Source organism: Cenococcum geophilum (assembly GCF_001692895.1).
Source record: "Cenococcum geophilum 1.58 unplaced genomic scaffold K441scaffold_20, whole genome shotgun sequence".
NCBI classification, from domain to species: Eukaryota; Fungi; Ascomycota; class Dothideomycetes; order Gloniales; family Gloniaceae; genus Cenococcum; species Cenococcum geophilum.
This window is the reverse complement of record NW_027137578.1, coordinates 2,264,423-2,288,685: the sequence shown is the minus strand read 5'-3', so window position 1 is coordinate 2,288,685 and position 24,263 is coordinate 2,264,423. Positions and strand designations below refer to the sequence as shown.

General features: G+C 48.7%; 9 protein-coding genes across 9 annotated transcripts; 6 read left to right on the top strand and 3 right to left on the bottom strand.

Annotated features, from left to right (window-relative positions):
- Positions 1-254: 254 nt before the first annotated feature.
- Positions 255-3,455, top strand: K441DRAFT_610832 (uncharacterized protein; the record flags this gene model as incomplete). Its single annotated transcript, XM_067645548.1, has 6 exons — positions 255-505; positions 566-770; positions 828-1,388; positions 1,441-2,338; positions 2,399-3,118; positions 3,170-3,455. The coding sequence occupies exons 1-6, from the start codon at positions 278-280 to the stop codon at positions 3,453-3,455; spliced, it is 2,898 nt and encodes a 965-aa protein (XP_067504280.1). The 5' UTR covers positions 255-277.
- A 1,942-nt stretch (positions 3,456-5,397) lies between these two features.
- On the top strand, positions 5,398-5,979 carry K441DRAFT_677310 (uncharacterized protein; the record flags this gene model as incomplete). The annotated part of the gene is made up of 1 exon (XM_067651054.1): positions 5,398-5,979. The coding sequence occupies one exon, from the start codon at positions 5,398-5,400 to the stop codon at positions 5,977-5,979; it is 582 nt and encodes a 193-aa protein (XP_067504279.1).
- A 592-nt stretch (positions 5,980-6,571) lies between these two features.
- K441DRAFT_501824 (glycoside hydrolase family 76 protein) lies at positions 6,572-7,549 on the bottom strand (the record flags this gene model as incomplete). The annotated part of the gene is made up of 1 exon (XM_067642016.1): positions 6,572-7,549. A coding segment is annotated over one exon (978 nt), but the record flags the coding sequence as incomplete, so codon positions are not given.
- A 2,564-nt stretch (positions 7,550-10,113) lies between these two features.
- K441DRAFT_110489 (uncharacterized protein) lies at positions 10,114-10,503 on the bottom strand. Its single transcript, XM_067639953.1, has one exon. It carries the CDS (start codon positions 10,411-10,413, stop codon positions 10,171-10,173), a length of 243 nt encoding a protein of 80 aa, XP_067504277.1. The 5' UTR covers positions 10,414-10,503; the 3' UTR covers positions 10,114-10,170.
- A 1,152-nt stretch (positions 10,504-11,655) lies between these two features.
- Positions 11,656-12,690, top strand: K441DRAFT_696311 (alpha/beta-hydrolase; the record flags this gene model as incomplete). Its single annotated transcript, XM_067652875.1, has 1 exon — positions 11,656-12,690. Exon 1 carries the CDS (start codon positions 11,908-11,910, stop codon positions 12,688-12,690), a length of 783 nt encoding a protein of 260 aa, XP_067504276.1. The 5' UTR covers positions 11,656-11,907.
- A 1,081-nt stretch (positions 12,691-13,771) lies between these two features.
- Positions 13,772-15,362, bottom strand: K441DRAFT_687063 (alpha/beta-hydrolase; the record flags this gene model as incomplete). The annotated part of the gene is made up of 2 exons (XM_067652057.1): positions 13,772-14,574; positions 15,236-15,362. The coding sequence occupies 2 exons, from the start codon at positions 15,360-15,362 to the stop codon at positions 13,772-13,774; spliced, it is 930 nt and encodes a 309-aa protein (XP_067504275.1).
- A 1,775-nt stretch (positions 15,363-17,137) lies between these two features.
- Positions 17,138-17,811, top strand: K441DRAFT_677306 (Cupredoxin; the record flags this gene model as incomplete). Its single annotated transcript, XM_067651053.1, has 3 exons — positions 17,138-17,464; positions 17,519-17,628; positions 17,685-17,811. The coding sequence occupies 3 exons, from the start codon at positions 17,138-17,140 to the stop codon at positions 17,809-17,811; spliced, it is 564 nt and encodes a 187-aa protein (XP_067504274.1).
- A 2,244-nt stretch (positions 17,812-20,055) lies between these two features.
- K441DRAFT_659674 (uncharacterized protein) lies at positions 20,056-21,133 on the top strand. The gene has a single exon (XM_067648576.1). The coding sequence runs from the start codon at positions 20,087-20,089 to the stop codon at positions 20,771-20,773; it is 687 nt and encodes a 228-aa protein (XP_067504273.1). The 5' UTR covers positions 20,056-20,086; the 3' UTR covers positions 20,774-21,133.
- A 1,816-nt stretch (positions 21,134-22,949) lies between these two features.
- Positions 22,950-23,996, top strand: K441DRAFT_559622 (zinc-binding alcohol dehydrogenase domain-containing protein cipB; the record flags this gene model as incomplete). The annotated part of the gene is made up of 1 exon (XM_067643460.1): positions 22,950-23,996. One exon carries the CDS (start codon positions 22,950-22,952, stop codon positions 23,994-23,996), a length of 1,047 nt encoding a protein of 348 aa, XP_067504272.1.
- Between the last annotated feature and the right edge of the window lie 267 nt (positions 23,997-24,263).

Genomic DNA, 24,263 nt, shown 5'->3' with positions numbered 1-24,263 from the left:
GACTTCTAGAAACAGGCGTCCATCAATTAAGAACGGGTCGCGCAAAGGTTCGGCAAATACTATCGACTCAGAAACCTCGGCTCCTCGCCGGAGACGATTGCGGCTGCTTCACAGACGATCAACCACCTCAAAGAGCCGTACAGCTTCGCAGGTCGTCCAAGAGCTTGCTCCCGGCCAGTCCATTAACTCCGTTCCCAATGGCAATTTACAGAGCAAGTTATGGCTGCAAGCGCTGGATGCTACGTTGTCGCGGCTTGCCGACCGCGATAGGGCGTATATGTACAAAATCGGTTTTATTGGTGCAATTGTAGACCGTAAGCACCTTGAGAGTTTCATGAATTCCTTGCAGTCTTCATATGGCAAAACCTTTGCTAGCCGTATCCTGCACAGAGTATCTCCCATTATGAGTCATATCCAGTCCTTTGGACGTATTGTGGATATCATGGTTCAGTCAAATCCGGCTATATCGACGCTGGTTTGGGGCGGTGTCCGCTTATTCATAGAGGTAGGTCCATCGGCATTCCTAATCGCCAGCTAGCTAGAAATAGTTGCTTATCGTAGACAGATATCCATTCGAGCTGTAAGATTACATGAAAAGATCTTAGAACTACTTGAGGACTTATTTAACAAGCTCCCGTTGTTCGAGAGATGGTGTTCCTTTTTCCCCAAAAAAACATATCCAGAGCTTTCTGATTGTATCAGAAACACCTGCATATCTTATTTTGAGTTTTTGGTCAACGCCATTAAATTCTTACGTAGAAATGCGATAAGTGGGTCTACTATATACCCAACAAACTATTGTTCAAAAGCTAATGTCATTTCCATAGAAAACATGCTCCTTACTACCTGTTCATCTAGTTTTGAAACAATATTTGAGGCAGCTGATAGGCAAATTCGGAGACAGACCAAAGATTTAGACCGTCAAGTTCAAGCTGCGGCTTTTCAGAAGGCACAAGAAAACCATCAAGTCATCCACGGGATATTACAGTCTCAGGCCGGCATTCACACGGGTGGATCACCCTTACAGATCAACGTAAAGCTGCTGCGGCACACTCTACAATGCGCACGTAATGACACCTTTTTTGGCCGGCAAGATTTCCTAAGCCAGCTTGAAACCGAGTTTAAGAAGGGCTTAATTACAACCAACGATCGCAGACTCACAAGTGTAGTGCTCCACGGTCTAGGGGGCTTTGGGAAATCTTCTACAGCTCTCGAGTATATGCATATCCACTGGGACACTTATCCGGTCATCATCTGGCTTTACGCTGATAAGTCGGATAAGCTGGACACACAGTTCATTCAAATAGCAAGAAGGTTGGGGTTTTCTATAGAAGACACCGATTTCACCAAAGGCAGGGAGACGGTGCTGCATTGGATCACTCATCTTGGTAAGTGCTTGTAGTTGACTTCTCAGAAATATTGGAGTGCTGACTATGTCAGATGTGGATTGGCTAATCGTATTTGATAACGCGGACGACGTATCCTTACTTCAACCATACTGGCCTTCGTCAAGACATGGCTGCATCATTATAACGAGCCGCAACTCGTTCACCGGAAGAGGAGAATTCGCTGGCAAAGGCCTTCAGATCACCACATTCGAAGAGGATGAAGGAGCCGATTTCCTCCTGTCGTTTCTAGACTATCTTCCTGATATTTCCAAAGCGGATTTAGATGCGGCGAAATTAATATCCCGGCATTTCGATGGTCTGCCATTAGCCCTACGGCAAGCGGCCTCTTTCATGAGGTACAGGAAATGTCTACCGTGTGAATTTCTCGACAACTATTCCCAATGCAAAGCAGAAGTTGAAAGTATGAAGATCCCCGGCTACACGAAAACGGTTGCTGATGTTTGGGAGATGTCACTGAGTGTTCTCCCACAGGACTCTCTTGATATGCTTGATTTGCTGGCGGTGTTGGATCCCGATGTCATTCCCGCTGGGCTTTTCCGGAAGTTCGGTCACCATTCACCCCTTTCAGCTTTTCTGGAAGATAACAAGCGATACATGAACGCAAGGGCAGCGTTAGCAGACCAGTCATTAATTGATGTTGATGTCGTTGGAGAAACCATTTCCCTCCACCGTTTTTTCCAAGACGCGACCTTTCAACATCTCAAGGTGCAGGAGTCACGCCTTAGAGAGGTCTTTTGTGCTGTAACTGAAATGGTCGACCACGTGATTCCACAGGATGATTATTTATCAATGAAGCATCCTGACATATGGAAAGCTGTCGAGACATATTTAGCGCATGCTGAGAAGCTCTATATTCGTCTTCGTTACTCCCCAGATCTCCCTGCCCTCCCAACGAGTACGCTGCTAGATATATATTGCAAAATTGCGGGGTATGAGCCAACCCTGAGACTTCCGCCTGAAAGGTCACTGATGATGCATGTGTTCTATAGGTACTACTATGAAACGGCGCAGTACACTTTGTGCGAAAGTACGCTGAAAGATGCGAGCTGGATCGTAGAGCATGCAACATCACCAATTGACAGGAGGATCCTTTCCCAAACATACTATTATCACGGCCGAATGTGTCAGGAGGTCAACCGAACTGCCGATGCCATTCTCGATTTCAAGAAAGCAGTGGAGTTAGTCGAAGAGGCTGCACTAGCGCAACCCGCTCTTCTCGAGTCTACTTACCTCGCGATCCTTTACGAAAATATCGGCATGTCCTGTACAGGGGCTGAAAAGTACGACGAAGCCGAGAAATACTTGGGGTGCTGCATCGCCATCGGCTCGAAACTCGGCGCGGCGACCCACGTGGTCCTCGGTGACTTCATGCAGTGTCTAGGCGCGTGCTACTTCTGGCGGAAGGGTCCAGGGGATCTAGCCCGTGCGGAAGACATCCTGCAACGGGCGCTGCTGCAACTCTGTGGCGCGAATAACGAGAACCGCGGTGGTGCGCTATACACGCTCGGCAACGTGTTCCTCAAGCAAGGACGATATTCTGAAGCTTTAGAAAAGCACAAGGAGGTTTTAAAGTTGTATATAGATGACTGTGGCGCCGAGCACCAGTGGGTCGCGGACTCGCTGCACAAGGTTGGGAGCATCCTCGCTATCGCGGAATTCGAAGGTAGAGATCTGCGCGAGGCAGAGTATGTCGCCCATCTTCCTCTCCTGTCACTGCGTCTTTCCCTTGCCACGAGGATTCCCAGAGTCATAGAACAGAGCTTACGCATATCTCTACACAGGAGCTATCTTAGAAAGTGTCTCGAGATTTGGGACACCCCGCGCAACCGTGAGAGCGAGTACTCGGCCGCGCCCCGGATGCGGACGTATTGGCGGCTCTCGCAGATTCTCTTCGCATGTGGTGGCCGCGAGCGTGTCGAAGAGGCGGAGCGCCTGTGCACGGAGGCATGTGCATTTGTCAAGGAGCGGCTGGACGTCACGATAACGAGGGATATGCTGAATGCCGACGAAGTTGTCGATCGTCTTGTGTTTTACTGGAATAGGTAAATTAGGTCGTTTTGAGAAGAGCTGTGTATTTAGGAGAGCTGGTTATGACTATAGTCGCGCCTGTGTACGTATATTTGATACCGAAGGCGATCATGTAGCATCCACCTCGCTCTATCATATACTTACCCCCCTCCCCCTCTTCCGGTGAATACATCTACAATTTATGCTACCTTTTCAACAAATCGCATGGTTCGGGGTTCAAATTAAGGCAGCGAGCCTCTCGTAGATTAGGCCAGTGAAAGGATTGGAGCGGGGTCTATTTAGAGCTCCTAGCTAGATTCAAGTTCGATCTAGATCCAGATTCAGCCTTCTGATTAATGAATTGGAATGGATTTGAGGTTAATTTGACCCTTGGGGCTCCAGATCTATACCCAATTCGAATGACGGCCGAGGGGAATAGAGCCCTAAGGAATCAGTCTGTAAGGGGATCTTTTATCCCTTACTGGGAGCTCTCAGGGGTACCTTCGGCTAAGCCTTGGCACCTGCTTATAAGCTCCTCGGGCTTGCAGCCCTTTCCTCCTCTTCATCGGTTCGTCTCTTTACGAGGGTATTGCCCGACCCTACTCTTTACCATATCATCCTCTTCCATCGACTCTCCTGTGGCTCATGCTCGGCTTACCTGCTCCCTACTGTACAACCTGGCAAGATGCCTCACACAGTCCGCGATATGAGGCCAATCGGCACTCTAGCGGCCCCACCGCTAACTCGTTGTCTGTTAAATAGTATATTAGCCATAGAATCTAGGACACCTACTTATCTTATCTTATTGTCGCTGCCCCTACTATTACTACTTAACGTCTATACTTACTAACGTAGTATTATCCTATGCGCTGTTGAGAAAGGTGTACGTACAAGCGAACCAACCAGAGTCTCTAGATTGAATCGAGTCTTGGCGAAATGAAGCCGTGAATTTGATCAACGAATTAAGGCTCTAAATCACTATAATAAAGTTCAAACTTGATATATAATTGGCTTTATCGTGTCCTAACTAGGCTGAGGTATTTCTGCCAGCAAGGTCCTTCTTTGCAGAGGGGTATATTGCATAAAGCACAGCCGAATTGAGTCCTCGAAGGAGCGTGTTCGCGCACAGGCCTCTTTTGGCGTTCGCCTCAACAGCGCATGGGATAATGTCGATCGGAAGTCCGTGCGTCAGGAAAACTCGTGTGAAGATTGATCTATGAAGAGAATGAGGCTATATATACATGATGGATGAGTCATAGGCACCCCTGATCTAACCCTAATCTAGCAGTGATCGGCACCAGATTGACAGATAATCCCTTCCTTTCCTAACGCCGTAATAGACCGATATCTATTAGTTTACCTACCTCTACTATCTAATAATGTTATCCTTACTCCTAAATCAATTAATCCTAAAGCCGATGGTATAAAGGAGCTACTAGAGTTTAAGTTATAGGGCTAGAATTACATCTACTATAATTCTTTAATAAAGAAGCTGAAGTATATGAAGTAATATACCTTACTAATATAGCTATAGGGTAAGGATTTACAGTTAAAAGATAGTAGTACCTTAGCGACGTTTTATTACTATTATATCTATAAGAAGCTAGGTAAGAAATAGAAGCTACCTATTATTACAATACTAGTAGATCGTGGTAGATTACGGCAGAACTAGGTAGATCGCTATAGCTATGTGACTAGAGGACGGTATATAAACTCTACTTTGAGTAGAGTTTCTCTTTTTCTCCTTTTCTTTCTCTAGCTTTAGGTCCTCGTTAATAGGATAAATCCTTTCTCACTTCAATTCTATTCCGGTCTGCCGTCGGTTTGGTCCGAAATGGCTTTATACCGGACACCTGTTCTGACTTCCAAAGTTCACAGAAGGCACGCATTGTATCGCCAACCATCGGGGATCGAACTTCCCTTTCCCTCGTGGTCCTGGGCAGGATGGATAGGAGAGATCGAATATATCTATCCTCGGAACATGGAAGCTAGAATAAGGCCGGAGACTGAATTCTACGTGGTTAATCATAAAGGTTCTCCAATCCCAATCCATGCAAATTTGGTCACATCTGAGCCAATATCGCCATCGCCCGAAAGCTTTACCGCGGATCGGAAGCTACGCAGTAAGTGGAAACCTGAGGGTGCACCTGTGAATATTAGCCGTTCGGATGCGCTGGTACAGGAGTCTTGTCACCAGCCTAGGCCCCATCTAGTTTTCTATTCTAGCTGTGCTTTCCTCCCCATAATCGAACGAAATGATGGTCTATCTGTCAATGGAAATCAGACCAATCCTACCCGTCAGTATTTCATCGCCGGGGAAAGTAAGGGCTGGATTAGTATTGATGCGGAATGGATGGCAAAAAATCCCGCCCCAACCTATGAGTTTGTCATGATATCACGCAGCGCAGAGGATGATTGGGCTGACCCAGGCATGCTTGATATGCTCAATGTAATGCTTATTGAGCGGTGCGATGGAATGGCATATCGCGTGGGCGTTGGTTTGGTTTCTGAAGCGGTCTGGGCCGATACTGAGTCAGAGTGGAAGATTGTGCATCTAGATTAAGGTCTCCCTAAGATGCACAAATACTGTCTAAAGCACGGGTTGTTGCAGGCAATGAAGCTATATAATAGAACATATTACGTGATTACAAGAAGCTCGTGTGAATTGATCTAAACCTTGATCAATAAAAGCAACGTATAAGCACTAACAACGTTGCTGTTTCTTCTTAGCTAGAAGTTGAAATAAGAGAGACCGTTTCCTAGTCTTAGCTTTTTCGTGAAGGCTTAAATGCATGTAAGAGTAGTTATACTTTTAATATAGAAGTTTATTAACTCGAAACCTACTAACAAAGTCCGTGATGCGCATGATAAATTAAGCATCCTATTTTAAAAATTACGCTTGGAAATTCTACCTAGAAAAAAAAGCCGCCCATCTATAAGTCTTGTGACCATCCATCTATCCACGGGTATAATGCATCCCGCACCTAACATTAAACTCTATATATAACCTCGTTATATCATCCAATCATAACTCATCAGGCAACGAAACTCCTTGCCCTCTTCTTGCCCAGCATGCCAGGCTTAGAAGGGTTCCCGTTCCCAGCCTTACACATCAGGCTACCTACAATCTCCAATGCCGCAAGCTGCTGTCCCGCGTCTTGACTACCAGCGAAGCTTGTCGCAACGAAGTTCGCGGAAGCGCCTAGAATGTTCTCCACGGCGTTCGCTGTGCTTGGGCTCAAGATTGCGGTCATGCCCATCCACCTCGCCAGGTATGCCTTGAAGCTCGCCTGATCGGTATTGCAGTTGCCCTGGCCCTCGCACTGCTTCTCAAACAGGACGCCGTTGTTGAGAAAGTTGCGCTGGGTGGAGGAGACGAAGCCGTTGGCTCGGTCGTTCCACTTTCCATTGCCAGTCTTGTCCGCCATGATGGCAGCCCCGTACATAAAGACGCCAACGTTGTAGCTCCACTCGTCGTGATCCACGTCCACGCACCCGGTGCCTTTCGCGTCATCGGTGCCATCGTAGACATTGTAGTCGTTGTCGATCAGGCCTACGCTGACGGTCCAGTCGTACGCCTTCTCAGCCCAGGAGAGGTAGTCGGAGTTGCCGGTGAAGCGGCCCAGCCTCGCGGCAAGCTGGAAGAACAGCCCGTTAGCGATGGTGCTCTTGTAGTGGTATCCGTCTGCTGACGGGTCGATCTTCCACTTCATGCCGCCATTGCATCGCGTAGTATCCCATCGACCTTTCAGGTCATTGAAGACGTTTTGCGCGAGCGAGAGCCAGGTGGGTGAGCCGGCTGGGGTTGCAATGCCGTATTCGGCAGCCGACATTGCGGTAAGTGCCCACCAGGCTTGGTCGTCGTTGCCACTGCAGACGTTTGGCATCATGAAGTTGTTGGTAGAGCTGATCTGAGAAAGGATCGATGAGCTGACGAAGCCGTTGTAAGTGGCATCACCGGTAGTGTGGTAGTAAGAGAGAAGGCTGTCAAGCGTCGAACCGCTTTCCCACCACCAATACGGGGAGGGGAGCAATCCGGAATTCGGCGGGTACAGGGACACTATTGATTTGGCGATTGTGGAGGTTGTAGATTTGATAGAGTCGGTATTGCCATTGTTGAGCGAGAGGGCTTGCGTCGTGTAGGAAAGTGCTGCTGTAAGAGCTATGGTTAAAGTATAACCCTTCATGGTGTAGGTTTAAATAGAAAACAGGATTTAGAGAAACCAGAAGGAAGAGGAAGAAGGACAACAGATGAAATCTGTTGCAAGGTTCGAGAAGAGGGACAAAATGAAATAAACGCGAACAAAGGGGAACGAGATTTGTTGTGAAATAGCTGCTGTTCAGCTATGAGAAGAGATTCTCAGTATAGTTACTTATACGCATAAAAGAATGGCTTAACGCTCAGATGGTAGACGCTGATTGCCATATCTTTTATCGGATCTCCATGGCCGGTGCAAGAGGATTGGATGCGTGGGTTAACCAGGGCTTAGCTGGAGCTTTGAGCATAAAAAAGGTAAGTGACAGGATTCTGTATGTTCGCCACAGCAACATTGATGTGGTGAGGTGAGAGAGGGAGGCTTGGGAAAGATGGGGTCCGGAGTAAAACCATAATGGGAGAAAGTAGCTGGTATAGGAAAATAAGCATAAGAGTGCTGGCAAAAGACTCCAACGTGAAACACGCTCATGTAAATGATAGGCTAATAGCAGAATTAACCAACTGGCGGGTCATCGGGAACGGGGAGTAGAAGAGTGGTGTGAGTGGACAGGCAAAGAAAATGCAGCCCTTCCTGCACGTGGCGCTGCTATGGACGTTCCAATTTTGGGATCTCTGCGAGTCCTGCTTGTTGGTGGGGCTGTTGGATCCTAGGGGCTGTGCTCTCTCTATAGACGGCAGGCGGGCTGTAGATAGGCTGCAGATGTAAGAAGAGGCCTGCCCCATCTACAGGACGGAAGGAGGGGCAAAGGATGGGGGCCAGCGTGTGTGCTGCCTTGATGTGGCTGTGGCCGTGCTTTCATTGTGGTGGCTTAGCCGAGCCTTGGCATGAATTCAGCCAATTGAATTCATATTTATTCCCAAAGCTGTGCACCGATATTTGCCATTTCCGCGGCTTAGGCTTATTTTTCTGCTTTGTGGGATCTATTCCCTGTTTCAGCTCCTCAAAGTCCGCTAGACTGCTTTGCCATCAATAAACTCTCGTCAAAGCCCACAGGAATTGGCGACAGATCATGTTCTATCCCTTAACCCGCTGAAATTCGTACATTCGTTATCGACAAGAAATAGCTAATTAGATAAAGATGTCTATTCAAAGCGAAGTCACGCCTCCTCCAAACAGCAACATCAATATCTATCACAATCAGCCTTTCGGCTTTTCGCTTTGAAATAAGGCTTATTTGATAGAGAATTTGTTGTTCATTCGTTTTATAGCCTCAATAATGCTATGCCGTACGGCGCTGTGTTGTCGTCGCGATAAAACGTCTTACCCTTTTCGCGATTTCCACAGCTGTTGATAAGTAGTCTTTCCTGACAAATTTTTCCACAGGGTTTTTTAACAGGTTTTAAATTGACGCTTTCCAGCTTCCTCTTTTCCACTTCCTCCTTCCTACTAAGTCGTCGTTATTAATAGCCTTCGATATTACCTAGATATTCTAGGTTACTCAAATGGTCTTTTGACGATACTCCACGGGCGCAAAGAGACGATATATATTCCTACTTTTATATTGGTTGTTGGGCGCAGGCCTCGTACCGCTAGGTTCTAACGGTACGCGTTGTTGGGGCAATGAGTGTGTAATCATCTACCACTGCTTGAGACAGTAGGGAACCTACTATTCAATACAGCAGGCTGAGGCGAGATTACCCTCTCCTCGGGCCTACACCCTCCAATACAATACATTATTCAGAATATATCTCTGCGAGCGAGTGAATAGATCAACGTAATCGGCTGTACGCGTTGCTTGGATTCGGGTGTTCTGCACGGACCAATTACTCCATGGACGCCAGCGGATTAAGGGATAAAACCATCTTGGTGGTAAGAGGTATTGCAAGCCCTCACAGAGAATTCACTGTCGATACTAGGGGAACTCGGTATTATATATTGAATTTGTGGAGGAAAATAGAAATAGAGAGTTGTCCAAGCCAGCGAAGTCAGCAGGAGACTTGGCATCTAGGCCGCTCCCGCTCTCCCTTGATCTATCCCGTTTCCCGGCATTGTATTGGCAACTGTGATTGCTCTTCAGTAGCTATAAGGTTCTTCTTAAGGATCGTTGCTCTTAATTACGGATAGATATAATTAAGGCAAATAAGTATCTTCGGCACTCGTATAGGCTTCTAAAAAAGGTATATTTAATAATTAAGAAGTTAGAGAGGTAGAAGGAGAGCCTATAGCTCCTATAATATCGCCCGTATAAGCTTCTGCGGCTCGTGAAGCTATAGAGGCTCTGCCTTAACCGCTTACTACTTCTAAGGATACTTGGGGCTCTAGCTTTAATAAGGAGTTTAATGCGATTAAGGGCTTTAAGGTAGAGGCTGAGAGAGAGGTTACGCCCGACGGTAAGGTGGTGGTTATTAAGAACGATAAAATTATAGAGGAAGATAAGGAATCTAATGAGCCCATTTACCAATGTTTTTTTGGTAAGTTTAAAGGCCTCCTACCTCTCGAATATTATACTAAACTCGTGCTAAGACTTACTATAAATAGTATATTATTATTGATTTTTGATTAACGTCTGATGCGGTCCCAATTAAGGTCCATGCAGACTACTGCCGTAATGTAGGTACAAAAAACCTCCGAGGGAGACGTGAGTGGTAATACAGAGTGTACCCCTCTAGGTAGCACGCTCGTACTACATCAACGGGAGGAAAAATACCGTTAGGTCGCTGCTCTGAGACTCCGTACGGGAGGTCCTGATTGCCTATCTTGCCCTGTCTGCCGTTCGTACTATGCTTCCTTTTGAATTTGAAAGTACCGTGAGAATAATGTAATCCTGCCCCTGCTCCCATTCGAATGCTCTATGTGTATGTATACGCCTATAGCCCTCCTGCTTGCAGCATGATTTCTACCCCAAAGGAACAGCGGGACGTGTAAGAACTCCTAGGCTGTAAATAGTATATAACTACACTGGAGCTCCGTGGCGCTCCTAGCTTTAAATCGAATATATGGTGGATAGAGTAGATCTAGCTTCAAATCCGCTCCACTCCGATCCAAATAGATCACTGAGGGAGACAGGGCGGCCATTCTAGTTTCCCTTGCTGCCATCGAGGAGCGCCTTGCCGTACCCGCGCATGGTTATATTGGTGCCGCCAAAAAGCCAAGCTGCCGAGCGCCCCGCGTACGTGACCGAGATGCTATGCGCTAGCCAGTACGGGATGTTTGTGCTCCAAACGACCTTGCCGTAGATAGAGATATCATAGTTGCGCAAGCCAGTCGTGTCCGTGACCTGCCCGGTGTAGAAGGTACCGTTTGTGAATTCGCAGTCAGGATCCGGACAGTAACTCTTGGCAGTAACTACTGTCCAAATCTTATCCAAATCAAGTGGAAGCTAGGGCGGTAAGGTGGCTAGGACAGTCGGAACAGCCCTCAGCGTTTCTATTCCGTAGCACGTCTTCTCCTTAGCTTTTTAGGTATTTCTTACTTCCTAAAACAAGTATCTGGTTAACATCTCGATCAAATATGCTAAACTGCTTACCGCACTATTCTAGTAGAGACTCTAGCTCCGTCAATAACCACGAGAGATAATAACTTACTAACTCTTACTAGAATCCAAGCTCTAGAGACTTACCTAAATAATACCTCGATGCAGAGGGATTAGTGAACATAGGATAACTAACCATTTTAAGAACTACTGTCGATTGGTAGTCCGTGTACCGGTTGTAAGAAAAGAATGAGGACTCTGTCTATTGAATGTGGCTCTAAGAGCCTCTATATATACATAAGAAAGGTGTAGGAAATGAGAACGAGAAGGGGGGAGGGGGGTGGCAATGGGTAGGTAGCCGAGTCAGTGACAAGACAACCCGATTCAGGTCGACAACTACTTAGAGATATGGTTGAACAAAATACTCATAATGGAAAATGGTGGCTGGAGATATTCGGAGTTAACATCTTCTAGCGTCAAAAGTCGAATACCCGACAAAAACCAAACGGACTTCAGCCCAATCATTCTGTATTCAAGGTGCTCGGCATAACTCTGGATAGTAATTCTGCAGTGCCTAAGTATGCTTCTGTCTCTCGCTTTATTTGCGAGTGGCTAGTAAAATGCTTAGACGCTGGAAACCCTCCAAGTCGCTTCTTCCGACGAAGATGGTCCCGATCGCATTCAAAGCACGAAATTCTGCGAATGTCCGTGGCTACTGAAATGTCACGGTTCTGGACATCCCAGCTCCGTTCCCGTTGTGTACATAAACCTCCTCTGTCCATGATCTCCATATATCAAGCTCTATACCTCATTTCCATCGTTGCTATCTGATTCTAGGAACACTCGATTTTTCGAATCCTTTATGTTCTGCTACTTCGAAGCAAACTACATGTGGTCGTCGGCAGTGGGTCTCGCCATGATGGCTGAGGGCCAGCTTGGGCAAATCGACAGATTTCTGGCGCCATTACGGAAGGTTGAAGCGGACACTGCAGAATGGACAAAAGCATGGGACTCTATGACAGAGCAGCAGAAGGAATTGGCGGCACAAGACCTCGAAAAGGGCTATCTCCAGAGCGCCAGCGCAAGATATCTCAGGGCGTCGACGTACTTCCTCACAGGCGAGCGCCAGACACCCCCCGGGCCAGCAAAGATGTATAGCTACACGACCGCGCTAGAATGCTTTGCGAAGTCCACCGAACTGATGCCCATCCCGCTCGAAAGAGTCGAGATCCCCTCCCCCGACGGCATCCTCCCCGGCTACCTGATCCCTGCGCAGACCAAATCGCCGGCCCCAGTCGTGATCTTCTACAACGGCTTCGACGTAGCAAAGGAGATCCTCTACGGCATCATCCGCGACGAGTTCTCCCGCCGCGGCATCGCCTGCCTCGTCGTTGACGCCCCTGGCACCGGCGAGCCGCTGCGCCTGCGCGGCGTGCCGTCTCGACCCGACTACGAAGTCCCCACCGCCGCCATTGTCGACTACCTGGAGACGCGGTCGGATATTAATGCGGGCTGCATTGGCTTGCTGGGGATTAGTCTAGGCGGCTACTACGCTCCACGCGGAGCGGCGTTCGAGCCCAGGGTCAAAGCGTGCGTCGCGTGGGGCGCTATATGGGATTATGGCGCTACGTGGCAGAGGCGGTGAGAGACACGGTCGAAGAAGACGTCGGTGCCGTTCTGGCAGTTGCCCTGGGTCACGGGGACGGAGAGTATGGAGGCCGCGTTGGACCGCGTCAAGGCGTGGACGCTTGAAGGCGTGCTTCAGAACCTCGAGCAGCCGTTTCTTATTGTACATGGAGAGAATGATGGGGCGGTCCCGCTGGAGGATGCGCAGAGGGCGTTTGATGAGGCTGGGTGGGTGGATAAGCAGTTGAATATTTGTACAGTTGAGGAGGGCGGGCCGGAGCATGTTGGTGTTGACGATCCGGATCCATCGAGGCAGTTGGTTGCGGATTGGTTTACTCAGCGGCTTGGGCCCCTTGGCCCGGTGAGGAAATGAAAATCTAAGTGCTATATAAGTGCTTTTGGATAGGCTAGGCCATATGATTTGAAACAACTGTCGTCCGTTTTAATTCCGGTGCCGACCTGGAATACAACTGCAATTTTGCCAAGAAACAGACGTGACCAAATAGACTATGGATTATATCGAAACACGTAGGAATGGATTAGCTTCGGCATGGAAGCCCCGGAAAGGAAAGTCCACCAAGTGATTATAATATATCTATCCGTGACATATATTCACATATCAATGATTACCAAGAAAACGAACCACACCTTCCTACGCCAAATATGTAGTAGGCTTTTATAGTCTTTGTTTATCGTGCTTTGGTGCACAGTGTCTTCCGGCTGCACAAGGGCCTTATAACCTCGGCGTAGCACAAAGCTGAAACAGAAGCACTTCCGTCATATCGTGAGGCTAAGTTTTTCGTGTTTGGAATGGAGGTCAGTCTAGTTGGGCAACGTACAATAGTGATGCACAGCAAAGGGAAAAAGCCTTGGATGCATCACATTACTAAAAGACCAACAACAGTGGCTCACAGAGATGGCGTCATCCTATTGGTTGGTAGAACGATCCTCCTGAATGATATCCTGCATTGGCTCATTTTCCTGCCCGGCACGGCACGTGCCGAAAGGTACCTCAAATAGGCTTCACAGTAAACAGCTACCATACTGTGTAATCCTCATGGATACGGAACGGATTCCAAGGACGATAAGGATTATCGACACTAACGCCCCAGCATCTCCAAAGCCAAAGCATACGCCTCATCCTTCTTCTTCCCCTGGTCCTTCCCTTTATCCCACGCGTGATCGCACTTCTCCATCCTGTGCAGAATCACATGATGTCCCTTGTCCGCCTCAACCTTCGCGGCCAGGGCCTCAGCCTCAGGAGCCAGATTGTCGTACGCGCAAGTAATAACCAGCAGGTTCTTGGGGAAGTTCTCGGCCGGTGCGAAGAGTGGCGAGATGCGCGGGTCCCGCGCGTCGACGCTGGCCGGGATGTACGACTGGTTGAAGGTACGGGCCATGAAGACCGAAATGGGCCGTCCAGACGCGTCGGGCGCCTTCTTAAGCCCGGGCGGCGTCGATAGGTCGCAGGTCGGGTAGAATGCGAGGAGCGAGCGGAACGTGTCTTTGGGGAAGACTGAGGATGCCGCCGCTAAGACCAGACTGGCGCCGGCGCTGAAGCCGCCGAGAGCGATGCGGGTCTGGTCGAACCTTGAAGGGTGCGCGAGCACCCATTTGATTACGTCTTCGGCGTCGTTTAGGGCTGCGGGAAAGGGATGCTCCGGCGCAAGGCGGTATTGCATGTCGAGTACGGTGTAGTCTGTCTTGCGGCTGACGAGGCGGCAGAATTCGTCATCGCTGCCGTGTAGTGGCAGCACGAAACCGCTGCCATGAAGATTTATAAGTACTGGTCTCGGCTCTTGAGCATTTTGCATACGCTCAGCTGGCTTTGCGGAGTATAAGTGGACTTTGATGGTTCGCTTTCGGTCGCGGGATGGCACTTGGAGAACTTCGTCTGGCGAGGCTTGGAGTAGGCCGCGATTGAATCGCGTCAAGAGCCTGAGAAAGGACACGATGCATTTCAAACGGAGATATCTTAGAAAGCCCATGCCGGAATCTGCAGCCACGAGCCTATCAAGACTCGCTTTTGGTGATGCTCCTGGTTACGATTTAGTAGGAGTGGGCCGCAGGCTTATCGAGGCGGACAGTAGAGTTCTACAGAGTGAGCATCTAGATTCAATAACAAGCGCTTACAAGTAGATGGTTTGTTATGTTGTGGCGCGGGGACGACGGCTGATCTACATAGTCTGGTGACGTAACCTTGTTCCGCACGTGGGTCGGCGAAATCTAAGCATAGTCACCGATAGAGCCGCCGGAAAAAGACCAGCGGTATTACACTTTTACTCATAGAACGCATATCGGTAGCTATAATTTGCCTTTAGCGACCGCATAAACTATACTGTCACGGCGATAATATATAGCGAAGTAGATATTATTAAGCTACGTACATGAACTGCATGGTAAAGTCAAGATGTTGCGTAAGGAAAGAGAGAGTGAGAAATAGAAGGAAGAGGCATATATCGCTACTTGGTTGCTGAGTCAACAAGTGCCGTTCTCTGCCGCAATCTGCCCAATTTCTATCGTTTTCTGCCAGTGCCGTAATATAATTTGTCGTAGCTTCTTACCATTTAATCGATTATTAAAAGTTAACAGAGAGACACCGTGCGCGCGCGTAGCTTCACTGCCGAATTTGAATTTGCCAGCTTTAAAATTAGCGACAGCTAATTGCAAGTTCGGCTCCTTTTGGTCCATATTGGACGGTTGGTTGTGTTAGAAAATAGATGGACAAATCGGTGGTTTGGTTTTGATTTAGTAGCCGGGTTCAGGAGGTAGCCGAGTTCTAGGGGTCTGAGCTTATGCATTTAGTATGCTTGCATGAGTGACTTGCATGAGTGACTTGCTTTATATGCTACCGCATGTTCGTTAGCTGACAGATCGTGACGGGAGGCGCCGAAGGCGGCGGGGCGGGTTTGGCGGTTAATTTCCGTAGTTGCTTGCCGGGATGTGCTTACCACGTGCCTTGCCTACCTAGCGAAACAGTTGCCGAAAGGTCCGATGGTGAGAATCGCCCATCTTCGCTATCCTGCTGAGCCTCACTGCAGCAACCGCTGACCACTGCCCAGCCCTCCTCACAGCCTTTCTGCTTGGCACCTGTCTGGGAGCTCATCCTGAGCATGTCACCAGCGGCTCTGGATCCCGGAAGACATAGCTCCGCGACGCCTTAGTGACTTCGTGCCTGGGCTTCCGGCTACGCAAAACAACATCTCTGAAGAAACTGGCAGTGGCGCTACTTACCGCTGCAGGGATACTATCCTAGAATCATAAAGACGTTGTTAAAGCTACATCAGAGACCTCCCGCTTCCGCATGACCGGAGGAATCAAACTAGAGCAGGGTTTTTGCACACATCACACGTTCTGCTTCGCCCCTTTATTGAGATTTTCGCCTTGAAATATCCGTTTCCTTCGTTCTTAATCACTCGCCGGAGCTTCGCATATCGGATAGCGTGTAGGAACTGAACTTGGTCCGGAATCCCTATCTCAAGCATCACGGCCCCAGAGGCGTAAGCATTAGGCACTCTTGACGAGGAAAGAAGCCCCGCCTTTACTGCTCCAGAATCCCTCGGTGACGCGTCTTCTACCTCGTGGTCTGAGTCTCAGAAAATGCGTGCTCTCATCGGCCGGTCGCTGCCAGCTGGTATTATTGGAACTGTGGGATCGCGTCCTGGGAAGCGTTTATCCATGCAAGAGACAATAATGAACTGCGCGGAGCCTTGTTCGGGCTTAGTCCTTCCTTGTTGCTGAGAGTTGGTCGCTGCGCCAGTTGGGCTATTTCGCGCCGCCGGAGTATCTTACGTGGTCCTTTATGATTGTCGTTGCTTGCGTGCAAGTTAGACGACTTCATGGGTTTCAAAGCTCCGATCAAGGCCCGTGAGGGGTTCTGGTGCGTCAATATTCCGAATTGCTGTGTGCGACCCAGGATTAAAATAACCTTGTTTATTAAGCTTTGATGCTAAGTCGCGGCCGAGGCCGCACAGCCACGGTTCCAAGCGTCAGCCGCCACGATCCTAGACGCGGTTAAAAATAGCAAGGCAAAATCTGACCCGAGTAATTCTCATTTGCTGATCCGTACTACAACATCTCACCTTCTTACAATAGGTCATTTCTATCGTTAGCGGAGCTTCGCGCAATTCCTCACCTGAGCGAAAGCCGCACGGAGCGCCTATCTGCCTCTGACTTACCATGACACTCCGCTATCACTGCTTCAGGGCTGTATTTCCGTAGCTGTTATTTGAAATCTCGCAGATGCTTACAGGGTGTTCAGACGGCACAGCCGAAAGATGATAGATACACAAGAGCAGAGAATATGTATATATACTGTGGCCAGCGACTCTCCCTAGAATTCCATCCACCAGCATCCACAACTTCAAAGCCTTCCACACAATCATTCGCACCGTCGAACAACTAGTACTTTAATCCTAATCGTCTTCATTTTAAAAATTTAAAACACAAACCCCACGATCTTCACGATGGTTGCCTTCTCATCTTCCGCTCTCATTAGCGCCGCTGTCGCTGTTCTATATGCCTCCGGTGCTGCCAGCGCCCCGACCCCCAGCACCAATGAGCTAGCTGCTGTTGTCGCTCGCGCTCCGGGAGTCACTCACACCGTTGTAGTAGGCCTCGGTGGCCTTCGTTTCGATCCAGATAATGTTGTGGCCAATATTGGCGATATTGTGGAGTACCACTACCTCCCAAAGAACCACTCGGTCGCCCAGTCGTCGTTCGGCAAGCCCTGTGTGCCGATCAACGGTAATGCCTTTTTCTCCGGTTTCATGCCAACCGCTGAAGGCCAGAACGTAAGTTGCTCCGGCGGCATTATTCATAAAGAGACCTTGCTAATCTTACGATAGCCCAATGTCTTCACCATCACGGTCAACGACACCAACCCTATCTGGTACTACTGCTCCCAGACCAACGGCAATCACTGCCAGAGTGGCATGGCTGGTGTGATCAACCAGAAGTAAGTCCATAGTCACATCCCTTTCGGATGTCCCGCATCTAACTCTTTTCCAATAGCTTCAACAGCCCGAACACCCTCTCTGCATACAAGGCTGCTGCTGCTTTGACCGGCACTTCCATCTCGCCGCCTCGCATTGGTGGCGGTGTGGTCAAGCCCAACCCGAACCCTCTCGGCGGGTTCTAAGCTCTTTTAGTCATCATTTTATTGTCTTCTTCCAAGCATGTTTAAATAGAGTTTAGGGTTCGGAGTTCGCATATCATTGGCGTTTTAAATGTTCTTTTTTGATATGCCACTCCTTTATTTTGCATGGCGGCTATTTAGAATTTAATCTTCCAGACTGGTAATTTACACCAATAAAAACCAGTTCAGTCGTGCCACACATCTTCTCATCTCGCATGAAATGACCATCTCTTGACCTCTAATAACGCGCTCATTCACTCACTCACTCACTCACTCACTCGTTGAACCCATTCCCTCCCTGGCAGCGACCACACCCACCTCCCTCTCCCCTCTGCGCCCTCCAAAAAATACGCTGCCTCCACCGCCTCCCGGTCCAGCAAAAACCACCACCACCCCACAAACTCCCCCAGAACCTCCCAACAGCGCGGGCTCCACAGCACTCGTCCCTACACGAAAAAAAGAAACTCCCCTGCCCTCGACGACGTCCCGCCACGGCGCGTCGCAGTCGATGCGGTGCAGGCGGCACAGCAGGGCGCTGCGCACGCTGGCGAGCGGGATCGGTGTCAACGAAGGCGAGGTGCGGGATCCAGGCTTGCAGCGCCGTGGGGTGCGGAGGTAAGGGGGCGGCGGGTGCTGGGCGGAGAGGGTGAGGGTTTGCGAAATCGGGTTTGTGAAGTTGATGGGAATGGCGAGGGTGTTGGTGGAGAGGGCGGCGCGGACAGTTTGCGCGGGGAGGTGCGGGCGGTAGATATCTAGGTGGAGTCGATGGTGCTGGGGAGGGTGGGCCTGCTGCTGCTGCTGCTGTGAGTGGCGGAGAGGGCGGTGGGGGGTGCGGCTGGTGATGGTGCTGGGTAGGGGTGGATTTGCGGACGTCCGAATTAATTTCGGTCAGGTTTCGCACAGTCACTAGCGTCTTTTAAAATCCTGGGCCTCTGATTGGTGTAACCTTAATTTAAGTTATTATATTAGCGTGCAAATCTACTCGCACGGCCCTACTAAAACTAAATTGTTATCTTCTCGACGATTTAAAGCTCTATTACTACTAATATGTTTACTAAACGTGGTAGAAATAAGGATCTTAATATTATAGTCGCCTTCCGGAAGTTTAGAAAGGACGGCGCGAAGACTAAGCGAGCCTAATATACCCATTACGGCTACAAACGATCGTAGAAAACTAACCTGCTGCGTGCTCCCCTATCTAGCTGCGAGAAATATCCCTTAACCCGTTAATTCGCGTCCAACGGTTATCGATAAGAGCTAGCCAATCAATCGAGCTAAATTCAACGCCCGTACTGAGAAATACGAAGCTTTTAATTAGGTGCACGCGTTATTTTGAAACCGGTGTTCGCGCATGGACCACTTCTCGTTGGACGCTAACGGGTTAAGGGATAAAGCCTTACTATTTATAAAGGATTTAGCTAAACTACAGCTAAAATAAAGTTAGAATAAAATCCTATAATCGCCTAACGTTATGCATTGTGATATTATCTCCAAAATCTCTTATATAAAACCCGGAGAATCGTTAAAATCTAGGCCTTTGAAATAGAGGATCCGGCTTAGAATTTCGGTCAGGATCCGGACCTTCCGAATCCGGTTAGATCAGGATTCACATTTCGGACGGATCGCACCCCTAGTGCTGGGGGTAGTTCTTCGAGGTCGTTGGTGCTAGCTTGAGATTTCGAGGGTACGACTAGTGCTAAGCTACTAGAGCGAGGGGGTTTTCGCCGGGTGCTGTGCTGGGTTGAGTTGATGTTGGCTCTCCTCTTGCTCTGGCGGTGTTGCTGACGTTTCTTCTTGGTCGGCCTGCGTATACTAAATGAATAACTTGGTTTGGGTTAATCTTTCAAGCGTATGAAGCACGTACGATGAGCTCTCTGTGCTAGCCTATCCTGTATCCTTTTGCGTCCCTTAGGGTCTTTCGTCTTAATCCGGTCATCTCTCTCAAATCATATAGGCAGCTGTGACATGTTGTCCTTTCTGACCTTGCATCACTGAAACGGCCAAAGATAATATATCGGGATCTACAAAATAGCAATTCAAAGGAAGACTAATGTTAATGTTTCTTATTTCTAACAGCGCGTGAGGGCGGAATTTTCCTCCGCGGGGTTACTTTTCTTGGTGTTCGATGAGACGGACGCTTAACTAAGGTAGGTAGGATGCTAACCAGGATGGTTTAGTGGGCCTTGGCACATGTGAATCATAGCATCGTCGCTCCCCGCCAACTTCCAGTCAGTTAATGAACCGCAGGACAATTTTGGTAGCAGTCCACAGCACCGCAATGCCGCTCAATTTCTTCAGCCTCCCTGGCGAGATCCGGAATAAGATCTATGAGGAGCTCCTCGTGCTCCCGCAACCCGTCATAATAGACATCGCCACCGACTTCTGGCATGACCTACATGGGGTTTTGCCGGCCGTCAAGCTGGATACCTCTGGTCTCTGTCTGGCGCTTCTCCACGTGAGCAAAAGGGTGTACAGTGAAGCCAGCTCCCTGTTCTACTCCGAAAATCGCTTTACGCTCCTGGACCTAGAGTTTCTATTTCGACACCCACTCCAAAATGTGATTCTCACCTCGTTTCTCGACCGCATCGGCCGCCAGAACGCAAGCTTTCTCCGCCACATCTGCATCGCCTTCCCGGCCTTCGATGATTACCACATCGGACGCGTCACGCTCCGAGAAAACAGTATACGCACCTTGGAGCTCATCCGACTTAACTGCCCAAATATTACCACACTCGAGACGTCGCTGGAGACTACGAATGCAATGGAGGTGGCAATTAATGCGCTCGACAGTCCACGGGCTGCCACTGAGGCACTAGCACTAGTAGATGCGCGCTTCAAGGCTATCTCGCCGCTGGAAGAGGTTATTGTCAACGTGTACGGTGAACCCCCCAGTGACGATCTAAGGAAGAAGATCCGCGACCACGCATGGACGATCAAGGTTACAGAGTATTCAGACGACGACTAGTGTAGTATTCAATAATTTATTGTCAAGCTTATTATCGATAGCGCTTATTGATAAGATCGATATCGATTGAATTTATTGTCAATAATTCTTGGCACCCACATAAATTTTAAAACCACTTTAAAAATCTACCTTTTTCCGGCACTACACGAGATATAGATTCTAAAGTTGATTTATTTTCTCTTGCCCCTTTAACTGCTTAAGGCTTAATCGGGACTGTGTTAAAAAAGAGTAAAAAACGCACGCCTACGGCTACTAAAACTTGGGCCCACGCACGAAAGGATGGAGAGCTAGAAAAACAAGGAAAAAACCGCATTTTCTACTGTAAATACTGTTTAGATCCACTATATAGTACCCTTGCCAGTAATAGCTTCCGAGCTTACCTTAATAGCAAATATAGAATTAAGGTTAAATTAACTCTAGGCCCTATTTAATTAATAACTCTTAATTAACTGTAATAGCTATATATTAGAGCAATATCCATAGGTTAAATGTAACAGCTTAATATCTAAGTTCTTTAGAAAGTCTTTAGATAGAGATATTATTAATAAGGCGCTAGTTACTATTAAACGGCCTTACCTCAGAAGCTCAGACCAATAGTTATAAGAGATGTGGAAACGAACAGCTCTTGTCGAACTTCAGGGCATTGTCGGAGGCATTGTCAGAGGTGTCGGAAAGCCTACATTACTACTATTCCTATTTAGGTATAGTGCATTGGATTTGGACCGGACCTCACTGATGTCGGGGTGTCGGCGGTGGTTGTAAAGAGCGGCTTTGAGGCGAGCGACAAAGAGTCCCCAGATGAGCCAACTCAGTGGCCAATTAAACTGTAAAACACCAAAAATCGACTTTATATAGACTCTATTACATACATTTATATCTTCAAGACTTCTTACTAACGATGCGATGACTTATAATGGCTTTTACTAGTTATTTACCACTAAATCAAGCATTTTGGCGAATTTTGGAGTTCAAGGCGGTCATAACCCGGGGAGCGGTCAAAACCCCGTTACTTACGTTATAAAAATGTCGATCGGAAGACCAAAAGATAAAAAGAAAAATGACTGTCTCATTGCAAGTGGTTCTAGAGCCATTACATACACTAAGTAGGTGGTAAAGACTGACGTCGACGCTGACGTCGGTTCTGACGTCGATTTGAAACTATTTACCTCATTGCCACCTGATCGACATTGGGTAATAGGTAATGGAAAGGTAATAGAAATAGCATGAAGTCATAAGGTGATAGGCCACTAGAACAGGAACAGGGTGATCATCAAAATCCGACCTGGATCGACAAAAAAGAACCAATCGACATTTAATAATTGTACTTCCATTTCGTACCAAAATCGAGCTCTAAGATCCTCAAAAAGGTGCTCAGATAGTACATTAGATCGACTCCCGTAGTGCCTCGTGTGCCTGTAGGGAGGCGAAGAGTTCAGACGGTTATTCTGGAACGTACTAAACAGCTTCGGCAAAGACTTCTCATAGTAGGCCTATACAGTGCCAGCAGCATACCTTACCACGGAGTTCTCGCTTCGTCCATAGCCAATTCAGCATCCTTTTTAAACGGAACATTCACCCCACCATCTAAGTTACACACCGGGTTTAACGGACATACCGGAATCCGACACCAAACGTTACCGATAAAACGGAAGCACTTACAACTGGCCGATCAGATGGCTTAGCGAATCCCCCCATGGACCTCGACGCGCATTAGAGGACGGGTGTTCACATCTTCAAGTCTACGTAAAGCAGGAGCAGAGCCACCTATACCACGACTTTGGAGTTTTCGGATTTGAGAGATTACAAGCTGAGCGGAGTTGGAAGCGGGATTGAAACTGTATGAACCTCATCTCGAATTAAGGCGTGTTCGGTTGCAATCTAGCGTTGATCCGTACTTTCGTCCGGCAGAGAAGGACGCGTTTGTCAGAATTTATACACGTGTTCGTGGCTTATATATAAGGCTCTAGATTTTAGATTTGGTTTAATAATCTAGAGACTTATATATAAGCCACGAATATGTGTATAAATTCGGACAAATGCGTCCTTTTCTGCGACGAAAGTACGGATCAACGTCAGATTGAAAAAGCTTCAGACTGCAACCGAACACGCCCTCAATCCCCTTCCTCAATTTCCTCAGTAACAACCCTCCCAGCCTCCCTCCTTGTCCTCGCCCACCATGCCCACTAACACAGCCACCTGGCTTCGCGCCAAAGACGCCCCGCTCGAAGTAGCCCCGGCGCCATACCCGTCTCCAGAGGACAACGAAATCATCATCCAAAACGCCGCCGTTGCCATCAACCCCGTCGACTGGGCCATCCAAGCCATGGGCGAGTCGCTCTTCCCCTGGATCACCTTCCCACTCACCCTAGGCTCTGACGTTGCGGGCACCGTGACCGAAGTCGGACGCGCAGTCACGCGCTTCAAGCCCGGCGACCGCGTGCTCGGGCACGCGCTGGCCCTCACCACCTCCGCGGCGCGCGAGGGCGCCTTCCAGACCTACACGGCGCTGAAGGCGCACCTGGCGAGCCCGATCCCCGCGAGCCTGGGTTTCGAGAGTGCCGCCGTGCTGCCGCTGGGTCTCTCGACGGCGGCATGCGGGCTGTTCCAGAAGGACTATCTCGCGCTGGCATATCCGACGGTGCCGCCGCGCCCGACGGGCGAGACGCTGCTAGTGTGGGGCGGGTCGACTAGCGTGGGGAGCAATGCGATTCAGCTGGCGGTGGCGGCGGGGTATGAGGTGATCACGACGGCGTCGGCGAAGAATTGGGAGTATGTGAAGAAGCTAGGGGCAGGCGCTGCGTTTGATTATAATAGCGAATCGGTGGTGCAGGACTTGGTGGAGGCGTTTAAGGACAAGAAGTGCGCGGGGGCGATTGCGATTGGGAATGCGGGGGCGCCGGCGTCTAGGGACGCGGCTGCTTTCGGCTGCGTCGAGGTGGTTGCGCGGAGCGAGGGGAAGAAGTTCGTGGCGATGGCGGTGAATCCGCCGGAGAATTTGATGGAGGGCGTAGGGACGAAGTTTATTTTTGGGAGTGATTTGAAGGACAACGAAGTTAGTAAGGTTGTTTATGAGGATTTTTTGCCAAAAGCTTTAGAGGAGGGTGCTTATATTACAGCGCCGGATCCGGAGGTCGTGGGGAAAGGGCTTGAGCATATTCAGGCAGCATTCGATGTCCTGAAGAAGGGTGTGTCTGCTAAGAAGGTCGTTGTTTCTCTACAATAGGTGGAGTTGGGGTAGGAAGGGAGATGGGGTGGACGAGCATAAGATAGGCTATGGGTTAGCATAACTATTACGCTATATGCACGAGCCTCTGATATCTGTGATATGCCAATGGCAAGAGGAGTGCACTAGATGAGAGAGCCTCTTTTTTTAGCTGGGTGCATGATTAGTTCTAGGATTTGAGTACAAATTGTACGGTGATTATTCTTGAAGTTATACACCGTAAAAACTGCCCTTTTAGCTTGTAAATATGTGACACATCTACTTAAA